Below are 27,642 nucleotides of genomic sequence, written 5' to 3' on the forward strand. Positions count from 1 at the left end.
AATGACAACCCATGACCTGGATGATAGAATTTCCATTTTCCAAACAAGAAAACTGAGGTCCCAGAAGTCAAACAACTGCCTCCTGTTCACATGACTTGGTGAGAACATTTCTGCACAGGACTGCCTGGCTCTGAGCCTGTGGGTTTTCCACTGTTTTGTGCAGCTTAACTTCTCAAATCCAAAGTGTGTTGGTGTACTCTGAACAAAGGCATTCAGGAGGAAAACACGTTTGTCAGGAGGTGGAGTTTCCAACAGTGCCCAGGCTTTTTGAAATCATTAAAAGGAGGACAGTCTTAAGTACTGCTGGGAGAAAGAGAGTTTCCTTGTCATACCTGAACACGGAGATACCAATCATCATAGCTGGGTTGTCTCTGCGTGTCAGGAGAATATACTTGAGATGATAATAGGGTTTTTCCTGTTTTTTTTCCTTGGTCCCTACCTGGTACCATAATTCAAGTTAGGCTGTTCAGTGCTCACTTCCTCAGAAAAGGATATTATGCAGGAAGCACAGAAAAAAGAAATGTGTGGCCTGTTAGCTCCACAACATCATGGGCACTGGAAGGGGCCTGAGGCACGAATATCTACAGGAAGGTGTCCCTGCTTCCCAAATGGGAGGGAGAGATTCCTTGGTGGCTGCTTCTGAGTACACTCTTGCAAATATTTGTAATATTTCATGAATAAAAATTAGAAAGTAATTATAAGGAGAAAATTTCATCTTATAATATTGATAGGCTCATAACTATCAGAATATCTTCAAGATCAATTTTGAAAGAAAACTTGTAATTAACTGTTAAGGTTAAGTAACAATTCTGTAAGAGCACAGTAACCTAAATTAAACTCGAACCATAACTGTTAAGAATATTTGCAATGTATTCAACATATAAAGGACAAAATCTTCAATATATAAAGGACCTTAATAAGTCAGAAAGAACAAAAAAAGAATGTTTCAATAGAAAATTGAGGGGGAAGGGTGCCTGGGTGGCTCAGTCAGTTAAGTGTCCAACTCTTCATATCTTAGCTCAGGTCTTGATTTCAGGGTGGTGAGTTAAAGCTCCACATTGGGCTCCACACTGGGCATGGAGCTACTTAAGAAGAGGAGAGAAGGGAAGGGAAGGGAAGGGAAGGGAAGGGAAGGGAAGGGAAGGGAAGGGGAGGGAAGGGGAGGGGACAGGAGAGGAGAATAAAATAATAAAATACCTAGGAATAAACTTAAGCAAGGAACTGTAAGACCTGTACTCTGAAAACTATAAAACATTGATGAAAGAAACTGAAGACACAAACAGATGGAAAGATATTCCATGCTCAATTGGAAGAACAAATATTGGTACAATGTTCTTACTACCCAAAGCAATCTACAGATTCAATGCAATCTCTATCAAAATACCAATAGCATTTTTCACAAAACAAATAATTCTAAAATTTGCATGGAACTGCAAAAGACCCCAAAGAACCAAAGCAATCTTGAGAAAGAACATAGCTGGGGGCATCACAATTCCAGATTTCAAGTTATACTACAAAGCTGGAGTAATCAAACCAGTATGGTACTGGCATAAAAACAGACACATAAATGAAACAGAATAGAAAGCCCAGAAACAAACCCACATTTATATGGTCAATTAACATATTAATTACAAAGAAGGTAAGAATATATAATGGGTAATAGTTTTTTCAGTAAATGGCGCTGGGAAAACTGGACAGCTATATGTAAAATAATGAAACTGGACAACTTTCTAACACTAACACTTTTTAACAAAAATAAACTCAAAATGGATTAGAAATCTAAATGTAGTATCTGAAACCATAAAAATACTAGAAGGGAACCCAGGCAGTAATTTCTCTGACATCAGCCAAAGCAACATTTTTCTAGATACGTCTTCTACGGTAAGGGAAAGCAAAGTAAATGATTGGGACTGCATCAAAATAAAAAGCTTTTGCATAGCAGAGGAAACTATCAAGAAAACGAAGAGACAACCTACTAAATGGGAGAAAATATTTGCAAATTATATGTCTAATAAGGGGTTAATATCCAAAATTATATATACAACTTATACATGAACATATAACTTCTATAACTCAATAACAACAACAACAAAAAAACCAAACAATTTGATTTAAAAAAAATAGAGGAGCTGAATAGACATTTTTCCAAAGAAGACATATAAATGGCCAACAGACATGTGATAAGATGCTCAACATCACTAATCATCAAGGAAATGCAAATCAAAACCACAATGAGATATCACCTCACACCTCTTAGAATGGCTAAAATCACGAAGATAAGAAAAAAGTAAGTGTTGGCTAGGATGTGGAGAAAAAGGAACCCTCATGCACCATTGGTGGGAATGTAAATTGGCGCAGCCACTGTGGAAAACAGTATGGAAGTTCCTCAAGAAATTAAAATAAAAATACCATATGATCTGATAATTCTACTATTGCATATTTACCCAGGGAAAAACACTAATTTAAAAAGATATATGTACCCCTATGTTTATTGCAGCATTATTTACAATAGCCAAGATATGGGAACAACCTAAATATCAATGAATAAACAAATGGATAAAGAAAATGTGGTACATATATACAATGGAATATTACATGGCCATGAAAAGGACGAGATCGTGCCATTTGAGATAGCATGGATGGACCTAGAAGGTATTATGTTAAGTGAAGTAAGTCAGACTGAGAAAGACAAATACTATATGATTCCACTCATAAATGGAATCTTAAAAAAATGAATAAACCAACAAAATGCATCATTAGAACTGTAAATACAGACTGTTCAGAGGAGAGGGGAATGGGGAGTGAGTAAAATGGGTGAAGGGAAGTGGGAAATACAGGCTTCCAGTTTTGGAATAAAGAAGCCATGGGAATAAAAAACAGATCATAAAGAATATGGTCAATGATATTTTAATAATAATGTAATAGAACAGATGGTAGCTATACTTGTGAACATACCATAATATATAAACTTGTCAAATCACTAAGTTGTACACCTGAAACTAATGTAACACCATGTGTCAATTATACTCAAAAAAAAAAAGATTGGAAAATGTTCAGATAAAAGCCAGATACTTTTTACCCATCTCATTAGCAAAGATTCAATACATAATAATAGCCACTTAAGCAAGGATTTGAGGAAAGAACTGACACTATGTATGGCTAAGTCAATTATTTTACACCCAAAGCTTACTGACATGAGAAAATTGTGTTCTTCCCCCTCAACCCCAAAAGAAAAAGTGGTAAGCCAAATTTTTAGAATTAAACATTTGTTTTTGCATTTGCAGAAAAGTGACTTGAAGGAAATACATTGATAGAAGTTGTGGTTATTTCTGTGCCTTCAAATTACAATAATTTTTTTTCATCTTTAAGCTGTTATGCACTAAAATTATTTAAATGAAATTATGCTATTAAACTTTTCCTGTGTATTTTCCAAGTTCCTTTTTTTCCTTTTAACTCTATCTTTGATAGGAAATGGATGAGTCAGGATTCACATTACACATCCCTCTTTGTCATTACCAAGACATGCTGACCTTGCATAAAATTTCTTCACAGCAATGTTGTTGTTATTTTCCCAAGAGCACTATTTAAGACTGGATAGGTAGTCCTACTGGGAAATTTAACTTAATATAAAGTAATTTTTAGAACTCTAAGTCTAGTTCACCATGGGCAGATTATCCTATGATAAAAGAATGAAGAGAACACAAATTACATTATTATATTACAATATCATTTTTCCCAAGCAAATGATATGTTTACTAGAGGCTTCCCATTCAATAAATCTATTAACAGGGGAAAACTGATTAAAACAATGTTCACCAAAGAATAATATTAATAAACCATTTATTTTAAAATAACCATTTTTGATAAACCATTTTATTAATATTAATAATATTAACAAACCCATTGTTGACTTGGAGGTAAAATTCTCAGCTTCTTGTTTGGATAGTTAAAAAAAATTAGAAATGAAACTACTTGTTGGCATAAATTAAATGGTACAAGAACATGGTATTTTGGTGATTTGCTTTGGGAAATGAACTTTGAAATTTCACTTCATTTTATTTCTATTTCTATTTTTATTTTTCTAATTTAAATTCCAGTTAGTTAACATACAATGTAATATTGGTAGGAGTAGAATTTAGTGATTCATCATATCTTATTTTAAGAAATCGAAATTCTCCATAGTGTTCCTTTAAAATGTTTAGAACTGATTTTAAGACATTTTAGTTTATTCTTTGCAGTAGTTTTTCACTGTAAGCTTTCAAGTTCCTATTAGGCATTAGAGTTCAGATATCAAAACTTGCCCTGATAACATTACCTCTAGAAAAAGCATGGGCAACACCTTTTAAAAACTGGAATGTTAAAAAGTAAACCCCCATGAATTTAGGAGAAAGGAGAAGAAAATCACATGAAAGTCTGAGAGTCCTTGAAAGCTAGCTCCACTGATGCTTTCCCCACCCCGGCATATATTATTTAGTGTCTTCTTTGTGCCAGGCATCGTTTTAAGAGCCGGAGACGACTTGGAGCAAGACAGATTTGCTGCCTGCTTTCCCAGAAGCTCGCCTCCTAACAGGAATCAATGGAATATAAACAAACCATAAGGACAGGAGCTACTTCCTAGGAGTGGTAAATGCCAGGGTAACGATGTAAGGGTTACCTGGGGGTAGGAGAGGAGGGAGGAAGTCACTTGGCAGGTCAAGGAAGGTCTCTCTGAAAATGTCACTTTCGATTTGAGCTTCTAAAAACAAGAAGCCAGGTTGTGAGAAGTGGGAAAGTCTAGGTGGGGAGGTTGTGGACAAGAGGATGGGTAGAGTAAAGCTCCAGGCTCAAGAACAGGCTTAGCAAGTTCCAGATATAAGAGGCCAGTGTGGGTGGAACCTGGTGGGAAGGATTATGGTGAAGAGATGTGATCAACAGCAGGAGACAAATCATGTTTTTGAACAATGTCCTAAGGGCCTCCTCATCCCTAGTATTCAACTAGATAATCACTATCTTTTATGCTTATTGACTTTCTGCTTGAGTGATCACTCAGAAGTGTTTTAAGGTTAAAAAGGAAGATTTGAAAACCTCTGTAAATAGTTTTAATTCTATCCTCATAGCTAGAAGATACACAGACACGTATTCTTATATATACTTATGTATGTGCATCTATATACATAACTATATATAAACACACATTTATAAACATATATACTATAAAAAACACACATGTACATATAAACATGTATACACGCACACTTACAGACAGACGCATACATACAGGTGCTTTTGAACATTTGATGAGGATTCATACCAGACAATCAGGGGCTTAGAAGTCAGGGGTCCAGGGGTAAAATTGAACATTCATGATTTGGAGGTACTTTACGCTGGGGACGCAAAGTTAGGCATCGGTAGGTGGAAGCTTTTCCATAGCTGGGGAAGCTCAGTATGTCAGTGACACCAGAGATTACTGACAAAAGACACATGAATGACATGAACAGGTATATCCTGAAAATAGCAGAGCTGGAAAATGCTAACATTAGAGACGGAGTCAATAATAACAATGAAGGCTGCCAGGATCAAGTGGATGGGTGTCGCTTAAGAGACATGATCTAAATAGAGAAGAAATTCAACCCACTGTGTGAGCATAGCTTACGGTATTTTGTTTGAGGGGAAACTAATCTTGTTTGCTGGAATATGCTAGAAGACCATTAGGGAAGAAGAGACCATTAGGGAAAGGTACCGAGAAAGCAAACCAGCACGGTAAAAAGGCAGGAAGTCCAGAAGCTAAGTATAATGATGAATTTGGTCTGCCTGTTCAGAGTTCTAGGAATGGCTCGTGTGGGGAGATTACAGCGCTTCTTATACTCCGTTACTTTTTTTTTAATTAAAAAAAAATTTTTTTTATACTCCGTTACTTTTGGAGCAAAATCTGTTTGACAAGGGCTTCAGTTCAATAATGACTGGTAGTACTCATCAGGCACCTATGTGTGGCCAGCACTGTTCTAGGCAGTGTTTTCTTACCAATCAAAACCTACTGAAGAGAAAAGGCATGGTGTGAACATCACCTTGGAAAGGGGGAGGTTGGGTATCCATTTTTCAAAATCTTAAAAGCAGAGCAAATAATGCAAACAAATGGACTACAGTTTAGGGTCAAACCTTTATGGTGAGAGCAATGATTGCCTTGGGGTGGGTGGCAAAGGGCATCACTGACGCTGGCCAGAGCTATCACGGAAGCCAACTGGAATGACGTGGGATTTGAGGTGCCCTGAAAGAAGCTGGTACATTTTAGAAGAGGTGGGGAGATAGGGGAAGGTGTTTCTGAATCATTAACAGCTCAGCAAGAACAGTTCAATCTGATCCAACTGTGGGCATGGAAATATTGCCTAATTATTAACCAGCAGGTGAAAGAACAGAAAATAAACCTCTGGTGTCACTGCCAGGCTTCCATCTGGCTACAGGACCATCAGGAGGCCCTTTAAATTATGGTTCCTGGGCAATAAAAAGGCAACGTCTTTCCTTTTACTAAATTAGCAAAAATAATTTCAATAACACCCAGAGTGAGCAGGGATGCTAAAATCAAAACATTTAGGCATCTCTGAATATATATTGTGTATATAAATATATACTGAGTATAAATTGTAAGACTCTTTGGAAAGTAATTTTGTGATGTCTCGAGAGCAACTGAAATGGCCATATCATCTGTTCACCGGAAACCAATCTTAAAGAAATATTCCAAATGGGAAATAAAGATTCGAAGATACTCAACTGCGGAGTTATTCATACAATTTGAAAACTGGGAACCGCCAGCTCAAAGACTACCAACACGGTAGTCAAAGCAATGCAAAGAGATGTGTGAAGTCATTTTTCACCCATGGAGGTAGAAAGATTAAACCAATTTAAAAATATCTACTATCGGTGCGAGGGTAATATGGGTTCAGCTTTTGTAGAAGACAATTTGGCAATAAAAAAACCTTCCATATACATTCCTCTGAGTCAGTTCTAGACACTTAAGAAAGTGTAAATGATCAGATGGTTAAAATACTGAAAGTGTACAGAGGACTTTATTGATCTTGAGGCATCTTCTAATTTCCCACCTTAAATTTCATAAGACGCAACACACCTGATCCTTGAAAGAAAGGATAGGGCAATAGGTATTATCAATGGGCCCATTTTCTAACAGGAAACATGAGGGTCACAGAGATTAAGGGACTTAGCCTTACTGGACCTAAGTTTATACGCCTAGCAAGTAAAAGTCAAATCTTTTACTAGTTTTCCACAATGCCCACGGAGGGAATTTCACAAGGCTACATGCAATCATCTTGTTTATGTGAAAATATCTCTTTGTTCAGGAGTAGAACTGCATTTCATGGAGGCAAACCACTGGGGCCTGGGAAAATAATTATTGGGCTGGCCTATTCTTTCCTGCAGAATAACAAAACACACTGCTCCTACTACATTTATGCCTACACTTGGAAGTGGGATGGGGAGCGAGGGGGGAGGGAAGTGGGGGAGAGGGAGAAGTGATTTGTTGGTCCTTTGACCCAGTCTGTGACCTGGCAAGAACAAGCAAAAATAACTTATATGCAAATATAAGATGCAGCGTGAATGCTTAAAAGGAGGTGAGGCCTCTGAGTGCTGTATTATTCATGAGTATGGCGTGTTCTTGGACAGCAGGTTCCAACAGGGAGGGGGAGGCATTATTATTTCACAGCAGGAGAAATAATAACTCTCCTCCTTTCCAAAAGCCATGTGGACTTCAATGGGTTTCACGATAATCACTTAATTAACCAAAGTAAATATTTAGAATGAGTTACAGCACAAAGAGATGAAATCGAGGCAAATAAGTGAGCTTTAGACGTGGAAACTTAACTCTTCGGGGGAGAGATTACTCAGAAGGGAGCACTGGTGTTGCACCAGATGACTGTGTCCAATACTATCTTCTGTATAATTGTTCTCTTATTTATCCAGGAAAATGTCTGCAAAAATTCAACAGTTATGTATAGAATTTTGTCAAGTACAAGGCTGTACTGATCAATAAGGTATTTCATTTTTGAATTTTAAAAACCTTCCCTCTTGGTGGCTCCTTATTTGATCCCAGACCAAGGGTTCCCTATCTTTCTACACCACAGCCTTACTACACGTAACATGAACAGGAAAGCTTGACCCAAATCACATTTGGGATTCTTTCTTCACATTTACATTACATCTCCACATGCTTCTTCCTATCTGAGGGACTATTTCCAAAAGTGTGTCGTCGTGTCCCAGTTTGTTTTCATTTTCTCTTGAGCCCATAGCTACCCCCTCTCCCCTCCGTATCTCTATCTACCTGCTCCCTTTCTAGACAGACGTCTTCAAAGAGTTGACCCTGTAAGATGCTTCTACCTTTCATTTATCATTATTCTTTCTTCCTTCCCCTCACCTCTTTATACACACACACACACACACACACACATATTTAAATATGTAACAAAAATGACAAATAGTGAATCCGTTAATACCACGAAGGTACTATGACTCATAATAATCTATTTTCTTTGTGTAGCCCTGTTTGGCTTTCATAGGGCCTCCCTAAGTGCCACCTCACTTGATCCGTAAAGTATCATTCAATCTTGCGAACCTGGTTTCTATCGCCACAACTCTTCCCAAATGACCTCCCTCACTGCAGCCTTTTTACTTGACCTCTCAGAAGCAATCAATCCTGTTGGCTATGATGTGCCCGAGATATTGGCTCATATGATATTGCATTTTTCTGTTTTCCTTCTAATTTTCTGGTTGCTCCTTTTCAACCTCTTTTCCTGACTTATGCTCTTCTTCTCAAACTTTAAACACTAGAAACTTTCAAGCCAGCTCCTGCATCCCCCTCCTTCCATTCTCTCCATGCCATTTCCCTCATATCCATGGTGTGGAACATGGATCATGTTCTACATGCTGATGAACACAAATACCTGTGTATGCCTGGGACACACATAGATATGTCCCTATGCACCATTTGCCTCTTTCATATCACCACTTAGATTCCTCACAGGAGCACAACCCTGAAATGCATAATTCCGAGTGCCCAATTCCCTGTATTTGTTCCTCCTGTGTTTCTCATTTCATGAAATTTGCCCGGCTGCTCAAGTTAGAAACACGTGATTCATCTCGATTCCCCACTCTCCCTCCCACCTCTCTCATCGAATCACAAAGTCCTACAGCCTTGACCTCAAAAATATATCACAAATCTGTCCTCAACTCTCCAATTTCACTACCAATCCCCCTGCTCAAAGCCACACAAGTCTGTGCAAGGACTTGGCACTGCCTTTTTGCTGACTCCCTTGCTCCACGTCCATCCCATCACAGATCCTTTCTCTCTCTCTTTTCTTAAGATTCTATTCATTTATTTGAGAGAGAGAGAGAGAGAGAGAGAGAGAGGGCATAAGAGGAGGGGAGGGGCAGAGGGAAAGGGAGAACCAAACTCCATACTGAACAGGGAGCCAGATTCAAGATTAGATCCTGGGATCATGACCTGAGCCAAAGGCAGCTGCTTAAGGGACTGAGCCACCAAGGGGCCCTGATCCTTTCTCTTTTAATATTCAAATTCAATCAAATTCTGTGGAGTAAGTGAATGAATGAATGAATGAGCTAGAGTTAATCTTAGAATTAAGTCTAAACTCTTTCTCAGGACTCACAACGGCCTCGAACCACATCTTTACACAGCTCTCATAACAGGGTCCATCTCTTCCACTAAACTGGCCCAAACGTAGTTCTTCAAGCAAATCTGCCTTTTGCATCCTCCTGGACACTCTTCCTTCTACTCTTTTTCAGAGCTGGCTCCCGTTCATCCTCGGCATCTCAGCTTGAGTTTTGTCTCCACAGAGGAACTTCTGGTTGTATTAACATCCATGGTGGATTCCCCCTTTGTGCTCTATCATTGTGGTATCCTACCCTTTCCTCATAGTAATTGTTACAGTCTGCAAATTATATCCATATTAACGTGTCTATTATCTATCTCCACTGTCAGTATGGGCTCCATGAGGCAGAGGCAAACTTTAGTTCTCACAGTGAAAGGTGATCAACAAGTATGAAAGGAAGAAAGGAAAGGAAGAAGGGAGGGCAGAGAAAAGAGAGGGAAAGAGGAGGGGAAGGAGGAGAGGGAAGCAGGGATGGATCGATGGACAGATGGATGGATGAATGGACAGAGCATAAAGGATGGATGACCGAGCATGGTCTCACAAGGAAAAGAAAGTAACAAGAATGAGAAATGAAGCAAGGAAAAGTTAAGGAGACTGATTATAAACGCGAAGAAATGAGCATGCTTCATTAATTTTATCCGTATCTTGGTTGCCGTGTGAAATTATTAATAGGCTTTTCCTTTAAAGTATACACAATTCTTCTAGTAAATGAAGAAAACTGTTAAATCTTCCTGTTAAATCTTCCACATAAGCATCCAGGGTTAGGGTTTCCTTGTTTTCCCTTATAACCAATTTCGTTCCATGAAAATCACGGGGGCACTCTCAAACCTGGCAAGCTCTTCATCACGCATGGAAGGGAACAGGCAAGAGTCCCTGGGGTGTTCCTCTCAAGCCTATCAACGATGGAAAAAATAGTCAAGACACGTCGTCCTGTAGAAGTTAACTAGACCTTCTCTGGACCTCTATCTCCCCATGCACAAAATAAAGGATCCTGTGTTGGCAGAAAGACTCCTTCACATTCATACTGGTGCTGGCTGCTGGGAGTGCGATGCTGGGGTATTTCAGTAGGAAAGAGGACCCTGGGAATCACACTAGCAACGTCTGCCATGAGTGCGGGACTCATGTAGATGTAGAAGATACATCTGCCACAGCAGAGCAAATCATTGAGGCTTAAATGAAATATCATATCTAAAATCTCTCAGAAAAATCAAACATTAAATACCAGACTGATATATTACTATTTAAGTCCTTTCTAACTCCCAGGTCTTATTCCCACTGAGTTGGTGCTGTCATCTTTCCATGCAGTGGGTGCCATACTACAATACATTTTTAATTACCCTCATTTCAGTTATTTTGCCCCAAGTCTTGTTTTCAGGTTCTCATTAACACGACTGGAACAGGCTTGGCCTTATTTACTTTTCCTTCCTAAGCATGGAGCCCAGCGGGAGGCTGCTCATAACAGAACACTTGGTTTACTCATTCAAAGGAGGATCCATCACACACAGCCTGAGCAAAGCGCGGCACAGATGCTACACTGGCTCTTTTCCTTGGTCTGAGTACACGCTCCAGAGAACAGCAACAGCTTTGCAAAGAGAAAGGTAGGTGAGAAAAATGCACATTTCTGATGCCTTCCTAACTCCTATTTTTACAAAGTCCCCTCGTTTTCTTTAAGGAACTATGAATTCGGAATTCAGATTTGGAATGACAAAGACGAATCAGACCCACTCATTTAGGATTTCCGATAGATGGTCTGTAGCTATGCCCTTACACCGACAGGAAAAGCAGCTTTGAGACCTTGAGATGTCTCACACTAAGCCCGCGTCGACTGAGACTGTGCAGCTGCATAGCATCGACGTTCCTGCTCATCTTCATGTTTGCCTTACGTGTTACTGGCTACTCCGAGGGTACCACTGCTAGGTCTCAGGCCTTGAAACTGGGTATGTCCTTCCCTCTCTTTCAACTCGCTTCTTCCAAGCCTAGAAAGATGAAAGTTCCTTAAAATGATTCCCCTACGTTACTCAAGTGGCTCTATGTGTGATTAACTCTGCAGGTGCTCTCTGGATCCATTAAGGAATACACAAACAAACAAACAAAAAACACCAGCACCACCAAAAAGATGACCTTGATTATAGAGATTCTCTTCCTGTGGTTTCTGGTAAAAGTGATTATCTTGGTTTATTTCCTCGAGATACTAACTGGGTGCTTGTCCCTCTAGCATTGTGCATATTAGTATCTTACGCTCTTGATTTTTTAGTATTTTCCTAAATTATGGAGTTTCTGAGCATTAAGGAAGTCCCAATGCTCTCTTTTGACAGGTGGGCACAGCAAGGCCCTTGAAATCTGCACAACTGGCCCATGGTCACTTCGTCATCATGTGACAGAACAGAAGAAGAGTAACACCACGTCTCTGGGGCCCTGGCACCCTATTTCCCATATGATACTGGTTGCTTTTTCTGCACCTTTATGCTCTTGCTCATCTCCTCTGGCCAGTCAAGGGCCTGCTGCCCACTGGGCTCCTTTCCTTGCCCCAGTGGAACCTCCAGCCGGCCTCTCGCCTGGCTAAGTCTCAGCAAGGATGACACAGAAATCCAGACAAGGATGAAATCATCGTCTTCCTCTATTATTTCTCTAAATTGCTTTTTTCCTACCCATGACTAGGCAGTATTTTCTCACAGCTGGGGATGAACAAATTCAAAAAGATGCTCTCAAATACATGGTTTCCAAGATAGAGGCCACTAAGTTTTGAAAATATAAAATGAGCATTTTTGAGTGATTGCACAGCTCATAAAAATGTCTCTGGTTAGAACCTCGTCAGCAATGATTCACTCTGTGTGAGGGTCCCCTGTGGAGACTTTAGTTGCCTCACATTAGAGCATTGAGGCCTATTTCTCCTGCTGAGATAGAATAAATGACTAGGAGGCATTAACTGATGGAGGTCACAAGAGTCCCATCTGGGCAGGGGAGGGATATTTCTTTAAAGATGCCCTCGTGGTTGGAAGACATAGTGAACTTGAAGACTGTAGTATTTCTCTTTCCCCTTTAGAATAAAATATCCCTTTGCCCCACAGGCATAAACTTTCCAAAGTAAAATTTCAAGGTCAAAACTGTGATTTCTATGATAACAAGCAAAGGTCCTGGACAAAGAGGAAAATGCAATTTATTATAGTTTAAGGATGTGTGTCTCAATGCCCAAGATTTCCTCTGTAAGATAAAGCCTGATTAAATGAAGAGATACACAGTACTTGACTGTAGTAGATACTCAATAGATGATTTTTAAATTTGCATCTGTGGCTACCATGTAGGTACTTTTTAGTCTCAGCGATTTTTACAAAAAATTTTCAGTTGTAAAATGCATTGTAGTTAAGACCACAGAAATGTAGCATCAAACAAGTTTCCCTGCCATTTCCAGGCCCAATGGAGTGTTTTTTTTTGTTTTTTGTTTTTTTGTTTTTTTTCTTTTGCCACCAGTCTAAGCCCTAATTGCTTCACGGAGTTGTGTTCTCAAATTTTCATTAGTAGTCTCCAGGGCCTCATGTACCAGAAGGCCTAAAATCTACAGTCCAGGGAATACTGACACAGGTGATCAGTGGAAAATATTTTGAGTAATACTATTTTAGAGCTACACTTTATGGGTATGTCCTGGGTGTGTGTTGGTGCCTCCACATGACTTGTAGAGGAGAAGGGTTGTCACTACCCTTGAGACAGGAGAAAAGTCAGAACAAGGGGACAATTTTTGTTCATGGGGGCCAAGTGCTCCTTTTTCAATCCATTCAAATACGGAGTCATCCAAAGGCACTCTTCTCCCCTTCCCTTCTCTTCCCTAACTGGTGTCCAGACAGAGGCAAGGAAACTAACATGTTTGAATCCCTACAATATGTTCTGCACTTTGTATCACCAGATTCTGGAAGCTGCAAAAGTTCTCTGATGTGGCTACTATAATCTTTATAGACAAACTCAGGGAAGTTAAAAGTGATTTGCTGTAGGTGACGTGGTCAAGGGAGAGAGCCTGGACTCAAACCCAAGAGCTCTGCTCTAAAGCAACCATCTGCCTCTTGCAGAGACAGTTCATCAGTTTCTGGGGGAAAGAATTTTTCTTTTACAGATACCATGGAAAGGGTCCCTATTTTCTGCTGTTACTGACTAATGACTTTTTGTCCTTCACACTTCCCAACCCTTCCTGCTCCCTTCTTGCCCTCATCAGCTTTTTCCATCCTGTGATCCACCCCGATTTCAATGCTCTATCCCAATTTTGTGGACCGTGTGGCCCAGCTCTCACCTGCTCTGGATTCTCTACTTTACAAAGAATGAATATTTAAGTTGCCCAGGTCTGTCTTATCTGTATTAATCATTGATAATTTCAGTCTTTTTTTTTTTTTGTCCTTTGGGAAAACTTTTTTACTTATTTTTAGGCTGAAATTATTATATATTCTCCCCATATTTATGATAATTTTTGGTTACTGACATTAGCTAGAGGCAGGGCATCCACCTGGTTTTATTCATAGCAGTCTACTTCATGTTACTAAATTATTCCTGGTTGAACTTTAGTACAGAATCTCCACCACTGGACCTTAAGTCCTAAACTCATGGGCTTAATAGAAATCTCCAGATTTTAAGTACAATAAAAATGATATGCATAAAAATTAATTGACATCTTTTTAATTTCAATGTGATATAAAAAATGTCTATGATTACTCCTCCTCTTCCTCCCAAGTGATATCTTTCTACCTAAGCAGGGGTACCTGAGTGTCTCAGTCGATCAAGTGTCTGATTCTTGATTTCAGCTCAGGTCATGATCTCAGGGTTGTGAGACTGAGCCTCTGCTCAGACTCCATGCTCAACAGAGAGTCTCTTTGAGATTCTCTCCCTCTCCCTCTGCACCTCCTCACTGCTCACACATTCTCTTGCTCTCTCTAAAATAAATAAATAAATCTCAAAAAAAAAAAAAATAAAAGTGCAAAGATACAGCAGGCCTGAGGCAAAAATCTAAGAGGGTTTGCTTTAGTCATTTTCCTCTAAATGCTGATATAGTAGAAACGACTTAGGTGCACAGATCTGGATTTCAATTCCAGCACTGCCTTTTACCTGAATAACTTTGGGTAAGTTAATTAACATCACCCAAGCTCAGTTCCCTTATCTATGCAATGGGGTTAATAATATTTAGCTAGCAGAGGATTAAATGAAGCAAGATATTTAGAGTATTAGGTATATATTAGGTGCTCAGTAATTGATGGGTTTATTACCACCTTTTTTGGCATCCCTAGAAAAGTCATTCACATCTTAGCCTCAGATTTACACTGTTTACATCCCTAGGGAATACACACATATTTTTTTTAAACACTTCGAAAATTTCTGCTTTTAGCTATGAGGAAGTAATAGGGATAGAATTTATCCTCCTGCTTCAAGCAACTTAAAAGTCAGACAAAATATATGAAATGACAGTTTTTGGGCACTGGACAAGAGCAAGTACAGAACAATGATTATTGAGAGAAGGGAGACAGGTAAAGTAAAGGCTATGATTGTCCCAGTCTACTGTCTAGAAAGTTTCCTGGATGTAACTCAAGGCAGAGAAGCCCAAACAGAGCCTGAGATATTTCTTAGGTCAGTGTTTGGGAGGCCAAAGCACCTGCAAATTACAGGGAAGAGCATTGCAGAGGAAGGTGCTAACCAGAGAGCTAGATCTGAAAATCTTTAGAGGGTTTTCTTCAAGTCTTTGGCTGAATATTGATCAGGTGTGTGAAGGAAGTACCAGACTGAGGAAACAACCATGGGAAGGGGGCAGGTGGAACTGCTTCTGAAGCTCACAAAAGGAGTGAGAACAGATCAAGTTTCCAGGAGCCAGAGAGAAGAAACCTTGTAGTATACCAGGGTAGTGTTTCCAGAAGTATCTTGCCTCAGAAGTGAGATAAAATGATCTCTAGTCTATCTAAAGGCTATTCTGGATCCATCTACCCACGCGTAGAAGCATGCCTTGAAAGAATAAAACTGTTTCTAAGGACCTTAATGGCATTCCAGAACAAATATCAAAAATAAAGGGATACCAAAAAAAAAAAATCTGGCACCCAACATTGTAAAATTCACAATGTCTGGCATCCAACAAAAAATTACTAGGCATTCAAAGAAGCAGAAAAATATGACCCATCATGAGGACCAATAGAAAGACACTTAGAAATATCGTTGATAGCAGAATTAGTAGATAAGTGCACTAAAACAGCTGTCCTAAACTGCATTTGTACAAGAAGGTAAATGGAAGCATAAGCATGATAAGGAGAGATGGGGAAGATACATTCTTTAAAAAAAGAAAAAAGAAGTAATCTGTAAAGATAATGCTCAATTATGGGAAAAATAAATCACAGATGTCAAATAGGGGAGCTGATGGTTGTGGCTACCCTTCATATCTAACCGTGATTAAAACATGAAAGTTATACTTTAGAACAGTCCAAGGAACAGGTAAAAGTGACTTTTCCAAAATCTATACATCTTTATAGAGTTATTTATATAAATGCAAACCATACATTCATTCCACAGTATGGTTATTGAGCACCCAGCTCTGCGTTTGAGGACAGAGCAAATACAAAGACGAATTAGGTGTAGTTCTTGTCCCTATAAATGTACAGCCTAGCACAGTCCATTAGATAAATGATAGCCTAATTACATAAGTGCACAATGCAATATATCTACCACTCAACTATGTGGTACATAACACATAGCAAATGATTAGGGTGCGGAACAATAAAAGGAAATAGAAAGAAACAAGATAGAGTTGAGGAGAAGTCACTACACAATTATTCCATATTTATACATAAAAGGCCTTGACATTAACTCAAAACAAAAATCCAACATATGGTGAATGTGCCTGCATGTGCAGGTGTGGGTGCGTGCACTGGATGGGAACATACAAATTAATTTTAATATAGGAATTGAACTGTTTGATTTTTCTTCCTGTTTCTAGTTGAATTAGGGTGCCTACTAAGGGGGCAGGATACAATCAATTTTCCATTATGGAATGCAAATATTTCCCTTTAGCTCATGTTGCTGCTAAAAATATCAAAGGGAAAAAAGAGAAACCAAGAAAATTTGGGAATCTGTGTGTCTGTGATGTGTATGCATATATACACATTATGTATTTGTATGCAATATGCATATATTTAATATATGTATATATAGGTAAGTATATACAGTTATTTTTTTAATCACAGAGAGAAAGGCAGAGACATAGCCAGAAGGAGAAGCAGGCTCCATGAAGGGAACGCGATGTGGGACTCGTTCCTGGGACTCTGGGATCATGCCCTGAGCCAAAGGCAGATGCTCAACTGCTGAGCCATGTAGGCATCCCTATATACAGTTATTTAAAGATATTTCCTCTAATTTTGGTCTAGTGAGTGAGAAAGTGACTAGCATAGTTCAAAAGGCTAGTTGGGTAAGTTCAGTAGCACATACACCAGAGGAGGACTGACTAAATAAAGCCTAAGCTCATCAAGAGATGGAAACCAGTAAAAAAAAAGTTTTAAAAATACATTTGTTGTGGCATACTCAGGAAGCACAAAATTACACATTCATAATTCAGAAGAAGTCAATCTACAGAGCAAGTAAATTTATGTGCTTCCTTGCATGGAAGAGAAAAATGACTGTATTTCAAATGGCTAGATCATGGTAGGCAAGCGTTTGAAAAGGATTTTCATTTTATAGCATCTCTCGCCAACAGAGATACAGGTTGTTGCTACTTGTGGAGAGTTATTTGAGGACAAGCCTTGATTCGTTTTAAGCGATGCCAATTACCTTATATAGCACACAGCACAGGAAGAAGCAAATATTTTTTGGAAACAACTTTCTACAAATTCTCTCATCTCCAGAAATACTGTAGACATACACGTCATGTACCAAGCACTGGGGGGAGAGCTCTAGGAGGGCACCCATGTGCACCCAATACCTACAGCAGTGCCTGACACGTGGGAGGTGCTCAGTATTCCAGCCCCATGTGGGTGTATATCCAGGCCATCTACCTCGCTAATCTCTTTCTGGGCTCCCAGCAGCCTTCTGGGTGTATGCCAGACACCTCTCTTGCCACCCACCCTGCCAATCCCATCCCATCTCAAGCACCCCTCCTGCCCCCTCACACCCTCACATCCCCAGTTTCCTTGCAATAGCCAAGCTCCTACTGCCTTGGGCCTTGGCATGGGGCACTTTATACTTTTTAGAATTTTTTCATCTTCCTAGATCTCCCTTCTCTTCCTCTTCTTCCCTTCTGCTACCTGGTAAACTCTAATTCATCCTTGGGCACTTAGCCTAAATATTACTTCTTCAGAGGACCTTTTCTAAATACCCTCCAATACCTCCAAGCCAAGTTGGGCTTCCTCTTTTGTAACGTCTCACTGTTGTAATGAAACAATCGTTGACACAGTTGTTTCTGAACGACATCCGCTTCTTTAGAAATATGAATGCTCCACAGGAGTGTCACCTGTCGTGCAAACTGCTGTTTCTCTAGGGCCTTGTAAAATACGTTGCACATGTTGAACCTTCTGTAGAACCGTGGAGAGTAAATGAATATACCGATGTACCGTCCTAATGTCCCGGGGAGAAAAGGGTACGTAACTGTGGGATGTGTAACTGAGCTGTCAAGAATACATGAAATCAGGTGCATAAATTGTGAAACCTAAGTCAAGGGCCTATTTGTTTTCTGACATTTGATAATGAAAAATCCTTCAGCAAGATGGAAAATAAAAACAAAAGAAGACTGAGCATCGTCTTTTTGAGAGTCTGGCTACTCTGCATCAGGCTGTCTGTAGCCCCTTAACCGTACCTGTGGTCAGAGAGTGCCACCATTAACAGGTGGAAGGTCTAAAGAAAGGAAGCTTGCTGGCTTGAGTATTACTTTCATCTTAAAAACAAGTATGTGGGGGATCCTTGGGTGGCGCAGCGGTTTCGCGCCTGCCTTTGGCCCAGGGCGTGATCCTGGAGACCCGGGATCGAATCCCACGTCAGGCTCCCGGTGCATGGAGCCTGCCTCTCTCTCTCTCTCTCTCTCTCTCTCTCTCTCTCTCTGTGTGTGACTATGATAAAAATAAAAAAAAAATAAAGTCCTGCTTGGCTAGTATTAAGTAACATGTTTAAAAAAAAAAACAAAACAACAAGTATGTGGGATAGTTTATCAGCCGAAAGCCCATCTGAGTGTCTCTGTAAGCTGATGAGATGGTTTCAGGTATAGATTCTTAGATTATATTGATTGATTGAAAGATTTTATTTATTTATTCATGAGAGACACAGAGAGGCAGAGACACAGGCAGAGGGAGAAGCAGGCTCCATGCAGGGAGCCCGATGTGGGACTTGATCCCAGGAACCCAGGATCATGCCCTGAGCCAAAGGTAGACATCTGCTCAACTGCTGAGCCATCCTGCCATTCCAGATTACATTTTTAAAAAATCTCTGACTGCTTCTCTCATTCCAGACCTTGGAGCCCACTGATGGGCAGGGATCTAGTGGGTCAGGAGAGGAAATAGATGAAGCAGATATTCGGAGACTCATTTTGGGGGGCTCAGACACACACCTGTGAGAGCCGCCCAGGGCTGATTTATAATTTCACAGCGAAAGCATGACTGGGGCAGAAAGGAGTCAGTGCCCATCTGTGGGCTAGGACCTGCCAAAGGCACATCCCCACCGCCCCTTCTCTCATGAGCTCCAGACCCTTAGATCTGACTGTTCTTCAGACTCAACACATGCAAAGAGAACCCCCCGTCTTCCCTCACCATTTCTCTTCCAGCCTTCTCCATCATAGCAAATGACCCCCACCATTCACACAATTTCCGAAGCTAGACACTCAGGAGTCACTGCTGACTCTTCGCTCCCCCCTTCCGTCCTATAGGACTCAGTCATCAATTCTTATTGTTTCTAGAATTAAATGTCCCCCGGGTCCCTTCACGTCCTTCCACCTCCACTGCCATGATTATTATTGCCGTGATTATCTCTTATCTGAGCAACCGCTACCGTTCTCCATCTGACCTTCCTGCCACCTACCTTTTCCAGTCTCCATCCATTCCCTCTAGGACTTAGCAAAGTTCTCCGTAAAAATGCAACTCGAATCACGTTACTCCCTGCTTCACACTCTTCAGTGACATCCGATATCACCCTTTACCTGCTAGTGGCAGGAGCACTCATCGTGTTGATTTGTATTAGCTTATTTACTCTTCTCTGCTTCTCCTGCTAGGCTCCGAAAGGTCTAGGTCTCATATCCCCAGCATTCGGCACAATGTCTGGCTCAGTAAATCCCAGTGAAGAGTGATGCTCCGGGAGATGAAAGGATTTAATACAGGCCTCTTCATATCTGGGCATATTAAAGAGGATCAAGGTGTTCCTGGGAGGATGAAGCAACCCAAGAAGGAAACTAGAAAAAGTATTTTGAGCAAGCAGAGAGGAATTAAAATGAGTGGAAGCATCAGTGAATGGAATAGGGGAAAGAGAGGACAGAGAGGGAGCCTGAGACCATCCTGGCCTCCTCACGGGTCTTAAAGCTGATCTCTTCTCAGAGTGGCAGGAACCGAAGCAGCAATAGGGAACTCAGAGCTTCTGAAGAAGAAACAGCGAGGTGTGAGCTGAGGGACAATTTGGAGTGTTCACAAATACTTGTAAGAGGGAAGAAATCTTTTACTGGCTCCAAGTTAATCCCTGATAAAGCCTGTGGCACTATCTTGTATATAGTCTTTCTGTAGCTAATAGGGACATGTGATGCCTTCTGGGAGCATGTATTTGAAATACAACAAATGGCATGCCAAGAAATTTGGGGCAAAAGCTATCTGGCGATCACAGTTAGTAACAGCTAAGGAGAGGCATTCAGATGGGCCATCTATTGACAAACTGTCCCTCATACTTTTTTTTTTTAAACAAATGTAACGCTCAAACCAGCAAACTTCCTTTCTTCAGTCCTTTCACATAGTAGCGGTGATGCTCCCGGACACAGGTGTGATTAAAGGGATCGAGAGACCCTGGCATTTAGAAGCCAGGCTCTCTAAAAGATGCTGCTCACAGTCTCCTTTTGTTTTCATTTTCCATCTCGCTGAAAGATTTTGAAATTAGGAAAGAAAATTTCACAAAGTTTCGAGAAAAGCAAGGTAATCTCATGGCCTCATACTCTTTAGAGAGTATCCAGGAAGCATGACCCATTCCCACACAGGCCCAGGCAAGAAACTTGAAACTTGGGGACTCGGCTGCTGCTTTTTCAACTCTTCCAATTGATGATTATAACTTTGGAGAGGAAGCCAGGGTGGATGGGAAGGGAGCAGCTGGTCACACAGATGGTGTCAAAGCTCATGATCTGATGTTCTGGATTTCGGCTGATGACACCCGTGGTGGGGGCTTCTGGAAAGTGACAACATGTATCATAGAAAAAGGGGAAGAAGGCTTCAGGCAAACTCCGGACCACAAGTGAATTAATTTGAAACTTGAGATTAGGTAGTAACGATGTTCAATGAAAACATAAAACTAAACTAGATCATACACAGGATATCATAAATGGCGTAGAAAGATGGATGGGAGTAGAAAAGAATCTCCCCAGGTGATGAGAAAAATCTGGGTTAATGGTGATTCTAGGGTCTCATGAGATGCTAATGATTTTTTTTTTTTAAAGCTAAATTAAGTTTGGGGAAGCCTACATATTAGGTACTACTCTTTGAAACTGTATATTGCACATTAGCATAGTAAAGGCTTTGCGGAAACTCACAAAGAAAGCAACCTATCTGATTTAAATTCTCAATTGGCCACAGCTGTTAGGCCATGTGAATCCTTAGACGACGTCCACTCTACCTAATAACCGTGTAGCACTGATGTTCTAAAAGACCACTTTAGAAGATCCGAATCTATCTCAGTGCACAAAGTATTAACGATGCACAAAAATTAAAAATTTCATGAAACTAAAAGTAGGAGGAATAAAATAAATATCAAATAATAACACAAAGAGGTATGTTATGTTATACATAAACCAAGACATTGAAGTGTGAGATTTAGGGCTGGAGTAAAATAATACAAGTTTTGGATAAAAGAAACCAATTCCATGTAATGATCTTAAGCAGCACTTGACAGGAAGAGGGTAACTGGGGAAGTTGGTGAGAGTAGGGATGGAGTCACGGTGGGAACATGTGGGGAATGACAGAGGGAGGACAATGGAAACAGTGTAGCTGTGAGAAAGCGCACTGTGACAGTGATCAGTGATCTGATTTCCTGGGAAATCCTTCTGATAAAAATCAGAGGATATGAGAAATGTGTGCCTTCCTTTGCTGATAATTTTAATCTCTCAACAAATGCAAGGAGTCATAAGGAGTGAGGCTGGGTATCAATATAATTTTCACCAATATTAGTAGTAGAGTAGTCGGTTGTTCAGAAAGATCAGAAACTTTGGGAGAACGCCAAGGGCTCGTAAAATCCAGCCTCTCCATAATCCCCGTCGGAGACCTTTTAGCTGAGATTTCTTGGAAGGCAGGCTACACTAAATAATCCTTAAGCCCCTTCTGAGAGGGTCAGGACAGCATCTCACATTCCACAGGCACACCAAGGAGTTCTAGAAGCGGCCGTCTGTGGTTGTGTCGAACAAGCAGCACTACCCATGGGGGACAGGGTCAGAGAAATACTCGATAGGGCTACAAGAACTGACAGGATGTGTGCTGGAACAAAAATACATCAGTAGTACAGAACAGGTATTTAAGAAGTAGATTAAAATATACACAAGAATGGAATGCTTGATAAAAGAAGGAAGTAAGAAGCCAATGGAGGCACTGAAAATTGGGAATACCTATCAGTCTCTAGTGTGGGCAAAGCCTGTCCTTATTTGGAAATGGGATAAAGAACTCATAAAGGAAAGTTTAAACATATGTTTTTATTAAAAAAAAAAAACAACAAACAACATTAAGAGGCAAAAACAGACTAGATAAGTATTTTTAGGAAATATGAATTCCAAAGATTAAAATGCTTAATAATTAACGACCAAATATAAGCCAAAAATAAACAAACAAACGCCACCAAGAACTCTGTGTGATAAATAGATATAGTATGAAAGTAATCTATTTACAAAAGAGGAAACATGAATAGAAAATAGGCAGGGAAAATAAATAATTTACAAAGCGTAGTCATAAAAGAATTGAAGGCAAAAGAATAGGATGCCATCTTTACATATCAAATTAGTAAATAAATATTCAATACACACGTATATTTTGGAAATTAATTGCCCAGTATTTCACTTTAAAGTGTTCATTTCTTGTGACCTATTAGTTCAACACATAGGAATCTCTCCAAGGACAATAATTCTAATTGCTCTACGCATAACATTTCATGTTCATGTAATATTCATGTAATATTATGTAATATTATGTTTAAAAAAATGAGCAAGACAGAAGGAAGGAATAGGAGTTAATATTTAGTGAATGCTTACTATGTGGAGGTACCATGCAGTTATTGCACGTAAGTTATCATATTAAAATCTCACAACAGTCCCATGAAAGAGACATAATCATCATTTCGCAAGAAAGGTAAAACGCTTCTACGTGCTTGAAGAGATTAAGTTCTCCAAAGGAACTTGGCTGGAAGAGTGAAGCAATGGAAACAGACTAAATGTAAACACTAGCATGGTTGACGAAATTGGAGATTTTTTTTTTTTATTGGAGATTCTTTTAGTGGATTATTTATCTTAAATAACTTTATCTAAAGCAATAAAATGGAAAAATAATTTAGCGCAAGGGGTTAATAAAAATGCATCATAGAATATTTTGCATTTCACATGACTGAACTATTTGGATGGAGAAAAGACTGGAAGAAAACACACATAGGTGAGTGAAAAGAACCCAACTTGGCCTTGAGACAGTGTCAGCAAACGGAGTCAAAGCAAAGTGCAGTTCCAGCGGTGGAATGCAGAAGTGATGAAGGGACACCCGGGAAGACCCTGAAAGGCTCAAAAACAGTTTAAGCAGCTCGGCTAATACAGGAGATAGAGAACGTAATTCAGGGCAGATACGGCGAATCTTCTATAACGAGCAGGGCTGTAATTCTTTTCATGGTAAGTTGCTGGGAAAATCATAAATTGGTCATGGTTAAAATGTCAGAAGACTCAAAATCATACGCACAAAAAATAGTGAATTATTGAGGTTGTGCTTTACTCTGGAAGTTATACCACATTCCCTGAGAGAAGCGGGAGGTGGGCACAAGAGTAATTTCTGCGAGATGAATATTTCAGTTAGGCAGCTGGGAAAATTTGGGTGGAGAAATAACAAGTCTTTGCTCCCAAGTTATTAGCAGGAAGTATCTGGGGTAAGCTTTAGGGAAAAGGGGTCTGGATAAACACATGTTCGAACCGTAGAAAATGTCACTATGTACATCCGTATGTGTTGTGCACCACACTAATCCTCAGTTCCACGTGAGTTTTATAACTTTTGGGGGAATTTTATAAATACCTAAGTATAATGTTTTGTAGCTCAATCCTTTTTTTTTTTTTTTTTAGGATTTATTTATTTTACAGAGAGAAAGAGAGAGAGCGAGTGAGAGTGCACACATGCATGAGTTGGGAGAGGGACAGTGGGGGAGAATCTTTAAGCAGACGCCCTGTTGAGCATGGAGATCAACTCGGGGCTCGATCTCATGATCCTGAGATCATGATCTGAGCAGAAACCATGAGTCTGACGCTTAACTCACTGAGCCAGACACCCCTGTATATACATATGTGTATAGGTATGCATACATGTAATTTACTGTAACGAGTTTAGAATTTTATATCTATGGCTACTATTGAAAGGCCACAACAACAACATCAACAACAACAACAAAAAAACCCAACAAATGCTTGGTCAACTCAGCACAAAATACACACGTCTGGGGGTGCAGAAACGACCTCTCCAAAAGCTATTGGTTGCTACTTGGTGCATACCATCTACCCTCATCTAGCTTCATGGGCAAAAGGGAATTGTTCTTCTGACATTAAAACAATGACCGGGACGCCTGGGTGGCTCAGTGGTTAAGCATCTGCCTTCGGCCCAGGGTGTGATCCTAGAGTCCCAGGATCAAGTCCCATATCAGGGTCCCTGCACGGAGCCTGCTTCTCCCTCTGCCTGTGTCTTTGCCTCTCTCTCTGTGTCTCTCATGAATAAATAAATAAAATCTTAAAAAAACCCACAATGACCATAACATAATAACTGTCACCTTTCCATTGTAAATTCTGGAGAGGGCAGGGATCATGCCTGCTTTGTTTACAGCTGGAGCCCCCGCACCAGGACGGTAACTCAATAAATATTTGCTGAATGAACCAACGAGTGAATTAGTGAGTGAACATTGCAAATCTTACTTATCTTCCAAGGCAGCTCAAGTCCTACCTCCCTGATAATATTTTCTCCTAGAACCCCAGTGGTTCACCCTTCTGGCAATTACTACATTATGAGCCTGCACCACTACTTCACACCTGATTCTACACATTATTTTCATGGCTGTTTTTTGTTGCTGGGTTATGCAATTTAGGAGACGTAGTCCTCAAAGGCACCGATATAAGTACATATTTACTCTGTTCCCCAAAGTATTTATCACAGGGTACATGGAACGTCCTCAGTAAACATGTATCAAATTAAATGAGGAATCTTTTAACTGGCCTCCTACTTTGTGACATTTCCAGACATTTTCCCTATTGAATGCATTGTATTATAATTCCAAAGTGTGATGGAAAAAATGTAGGAGATGGTGTCAGTTGAGTTGGGTTTCTAGTTCCGCCACTTCGGCGCCGGGAAAAAAGGCTTGTCCTCTGTTTCCCTGTCTTTAAAATGGGAACACAAACACACAAACAACAATCTCTACCTGCCTCGAGCAAATGACTGTGGAATCAAATGGCATAATGTATGTGGAAGAGTTCTGCAAATCAGAAGGCAAATGTCAGCTCTTCTATTTAGCAATTTAAAATATGACACTGCTATTGCAGAGCTTCAGAGGCTCCATACTGCCTTTGGCTTTTTTTTTTTTTTAATTTTTAATTAATTAATTGTTTTAAATTTAATTTTTATTGGTGTTCAATTTGCCAATATATAGAATAACACCTAGTGCTTATCCCATCAAGTGCCCCCTCAGTGCCCATCACCCAGTCACCCCCACCCCCTGCCCACCTCCCCTTTGGCTTTTTCTGAGAAGAGCTACTAGGCAGGAGGGAGCAAGGTGATGAGGAAAAGAACCTCCAGCACAACCTGCCAAGCACGGCCCGGGCGTAAGTCCCAGACTACGCCCAACACTTGGGCGTGGGGAGATTACCGGGTGCACCTGTCCCCCACACCCTCTGGCACTGCTGCAAAGTCCCTTCAAACCCAAGCTTACCGGACACAAGCTGCTGTCCAGGCAGCCCCACGGGAACCATGCCCAAGTTATTCATGGCGGTGGCCCAGGCTGTGGGATCTGTCACAGACATGTTGAGCTGCGTTGTGTCTATCGCTATACTCCCCAAACCGTCGGCTGCTGTGGGGAGAAACGAACCATGACTTCCAGTCAACAGGCAAGAGTGTTTGTCGTAAAGGAGATCACATTTCCGGAGAGGTGAGGCTTCGTTTAGCACATTCCCAAACCACACACAAATAAAGCACTGTGATCAATGGCCATGTTTGCCCCAGACGTAAACATAAAGGGTTTCCAAGTACGTTCTGAGAGGAAAGTTAATGACATGTATGTAGCTTGTATGGCGCCCAGCCTGCCATTAAGGAAGTAGGCCTAGAAAAAAAGCCCCAAAAAACTGAAGAACTGCTTCTCTGTCTCAGTGGCAAAAATGTTCATTTACGCTCCAAGGTTGAGACACAAAGCAGGACTTTGGTAAAACAAGTCAATTGGCCTGGTACACTGAAAATAAGGACATTCATCTGCTTCTGAGTGCAATTCTGGAGCACGCACACCTTCTAACTAATTAATAGAATCTTTAAAAACAGTTGTCAAGTAGCCAAACGGGTCCTGACTGAATCCATTCGTGTTACCTTGTAACGTATTCCTTCCTTTCTAAGCTTTTTGTGTCCTTACGCTAAGGAAGCGCAGGTGTCTGCCTAAAAGGACTCTCACAAAATATTTCTTCCTGGGTTCGGCCTTTCACCAAAACAAAATAAGCAAATAAATAACATTAAAAACACAAAAAAAAGTGCAGAGCAAGAAAAACAAAAGCTCAGCAAAATATGTGAAATTTGACTTCATGCTCCTTGAGGCACACCGGGTCCACGGCCTGATTTCTTAGAGGATCCCGGGTTCCCCGCTCCATGCCTCTTTTCATGGCCAGGCCGGGCAGGCTTTTCCACTAATTGCTCAAAGTGCCTTGCTTGTGTCCCGTGCTGACATTTACCTGCAGCCATCATCGGAGGAAGCTGCTGGGGGCACCGGGAGATGCTTTCAATGCCGCCTGCATCTACTCCTGAATTAGGAGCATCCTGGGGGGCGGGAGCGCTCTGATGGCTGAGTGCAGGGTCCCCACGGAGGTCATCGGATTCTGCAAGAGGGGAAAGCAAGTGTGGTGAGCGATCGTGACGGTTGGCCCAGGGAGCCCTCGAGGACAAGACCGCTGTGGGTGCAAAACCAGACCAACGGCCACAGAGTCCTAGGCACAGGCCCAGAGCACCTGCGTGGGTTCGCAGCTCTGGGTGCCCGGCGGGTCCGCTGTCAACTCACCTAGAGCCGAGCTGCCTGAATAAGCAGCCCCATTCCCCTTGCCTCCTTCTGAAGACACATCACAGACAGGGCTTATCAGCCCCTGCACAGCCTCTTCCACACACTACACATCAATGGAGAGGCCAGACTCAGGGCTAAATATGATTTTTTTTAAGTTAAAAAATTAATTGATGTTGTTATTTTGAAAGACGGTCGTCTGTAAAATGTATTCAGAGAGGCAAAAAAAAAAAAAAGTAGAGGAGGGGAAGAGAAAAGCAAGAAGCTATTGGCCGTGAGGCTGGTAAAGGAGTGCACCCGAATTACAATAGTGGGGAAAGGCAAAAGGAAAGAATGGGATGCTGCTCACAAAAGAAGA

At 40.6% G+C, this 27,642-nt stretch overlaps 1 protein-coding gene across 2 annotated transcripts in view; it reads right to left on the reverse strand.

The window, feature by feature from the left end:
- The window catches only part of ENOX1 (ecto-NOX disulfide-thiol exchanger 1), a 247,744-nt gene that overhangs the window by 178,833 nt on the left and 41,269 nt on the right, over positions 1 to 27,642 (reverse strand). For both annotated transcript variants that reach the window (XM_041730978.1, XM_041730979.1), the window contains exons 2-3: positions 26,965 to 27,108; positions 25,965 to 26,102 (exon numbers count right to left, since the gene is read on the reverse strand). In XM_041730978.1, coding sequence (XP_041586912.1) covers positions 25,965 to 26,102; positions 26,965 to 27,108 — 282 coding nt within the window. The remainder of the gene's footprint in view (positions 1 to 25,964; positions 26,103 to 26,964; positions 27,109 to 27,642) is intronic.

Source organism: Vulpes lagopus, chromosome 16, assembly GCF_018345385.1.
Source record: "Vulpes lagopus strain Blue_001 chromosome 16, ASM1834538v1, whole genome shotgun sequence".
Classification (NCBI taxonomy): Eukaryota; Metazoa; Chordata; class Mammalia; order Carnivora; family Canidae; genus Vulpes; species Vulpes lagopus.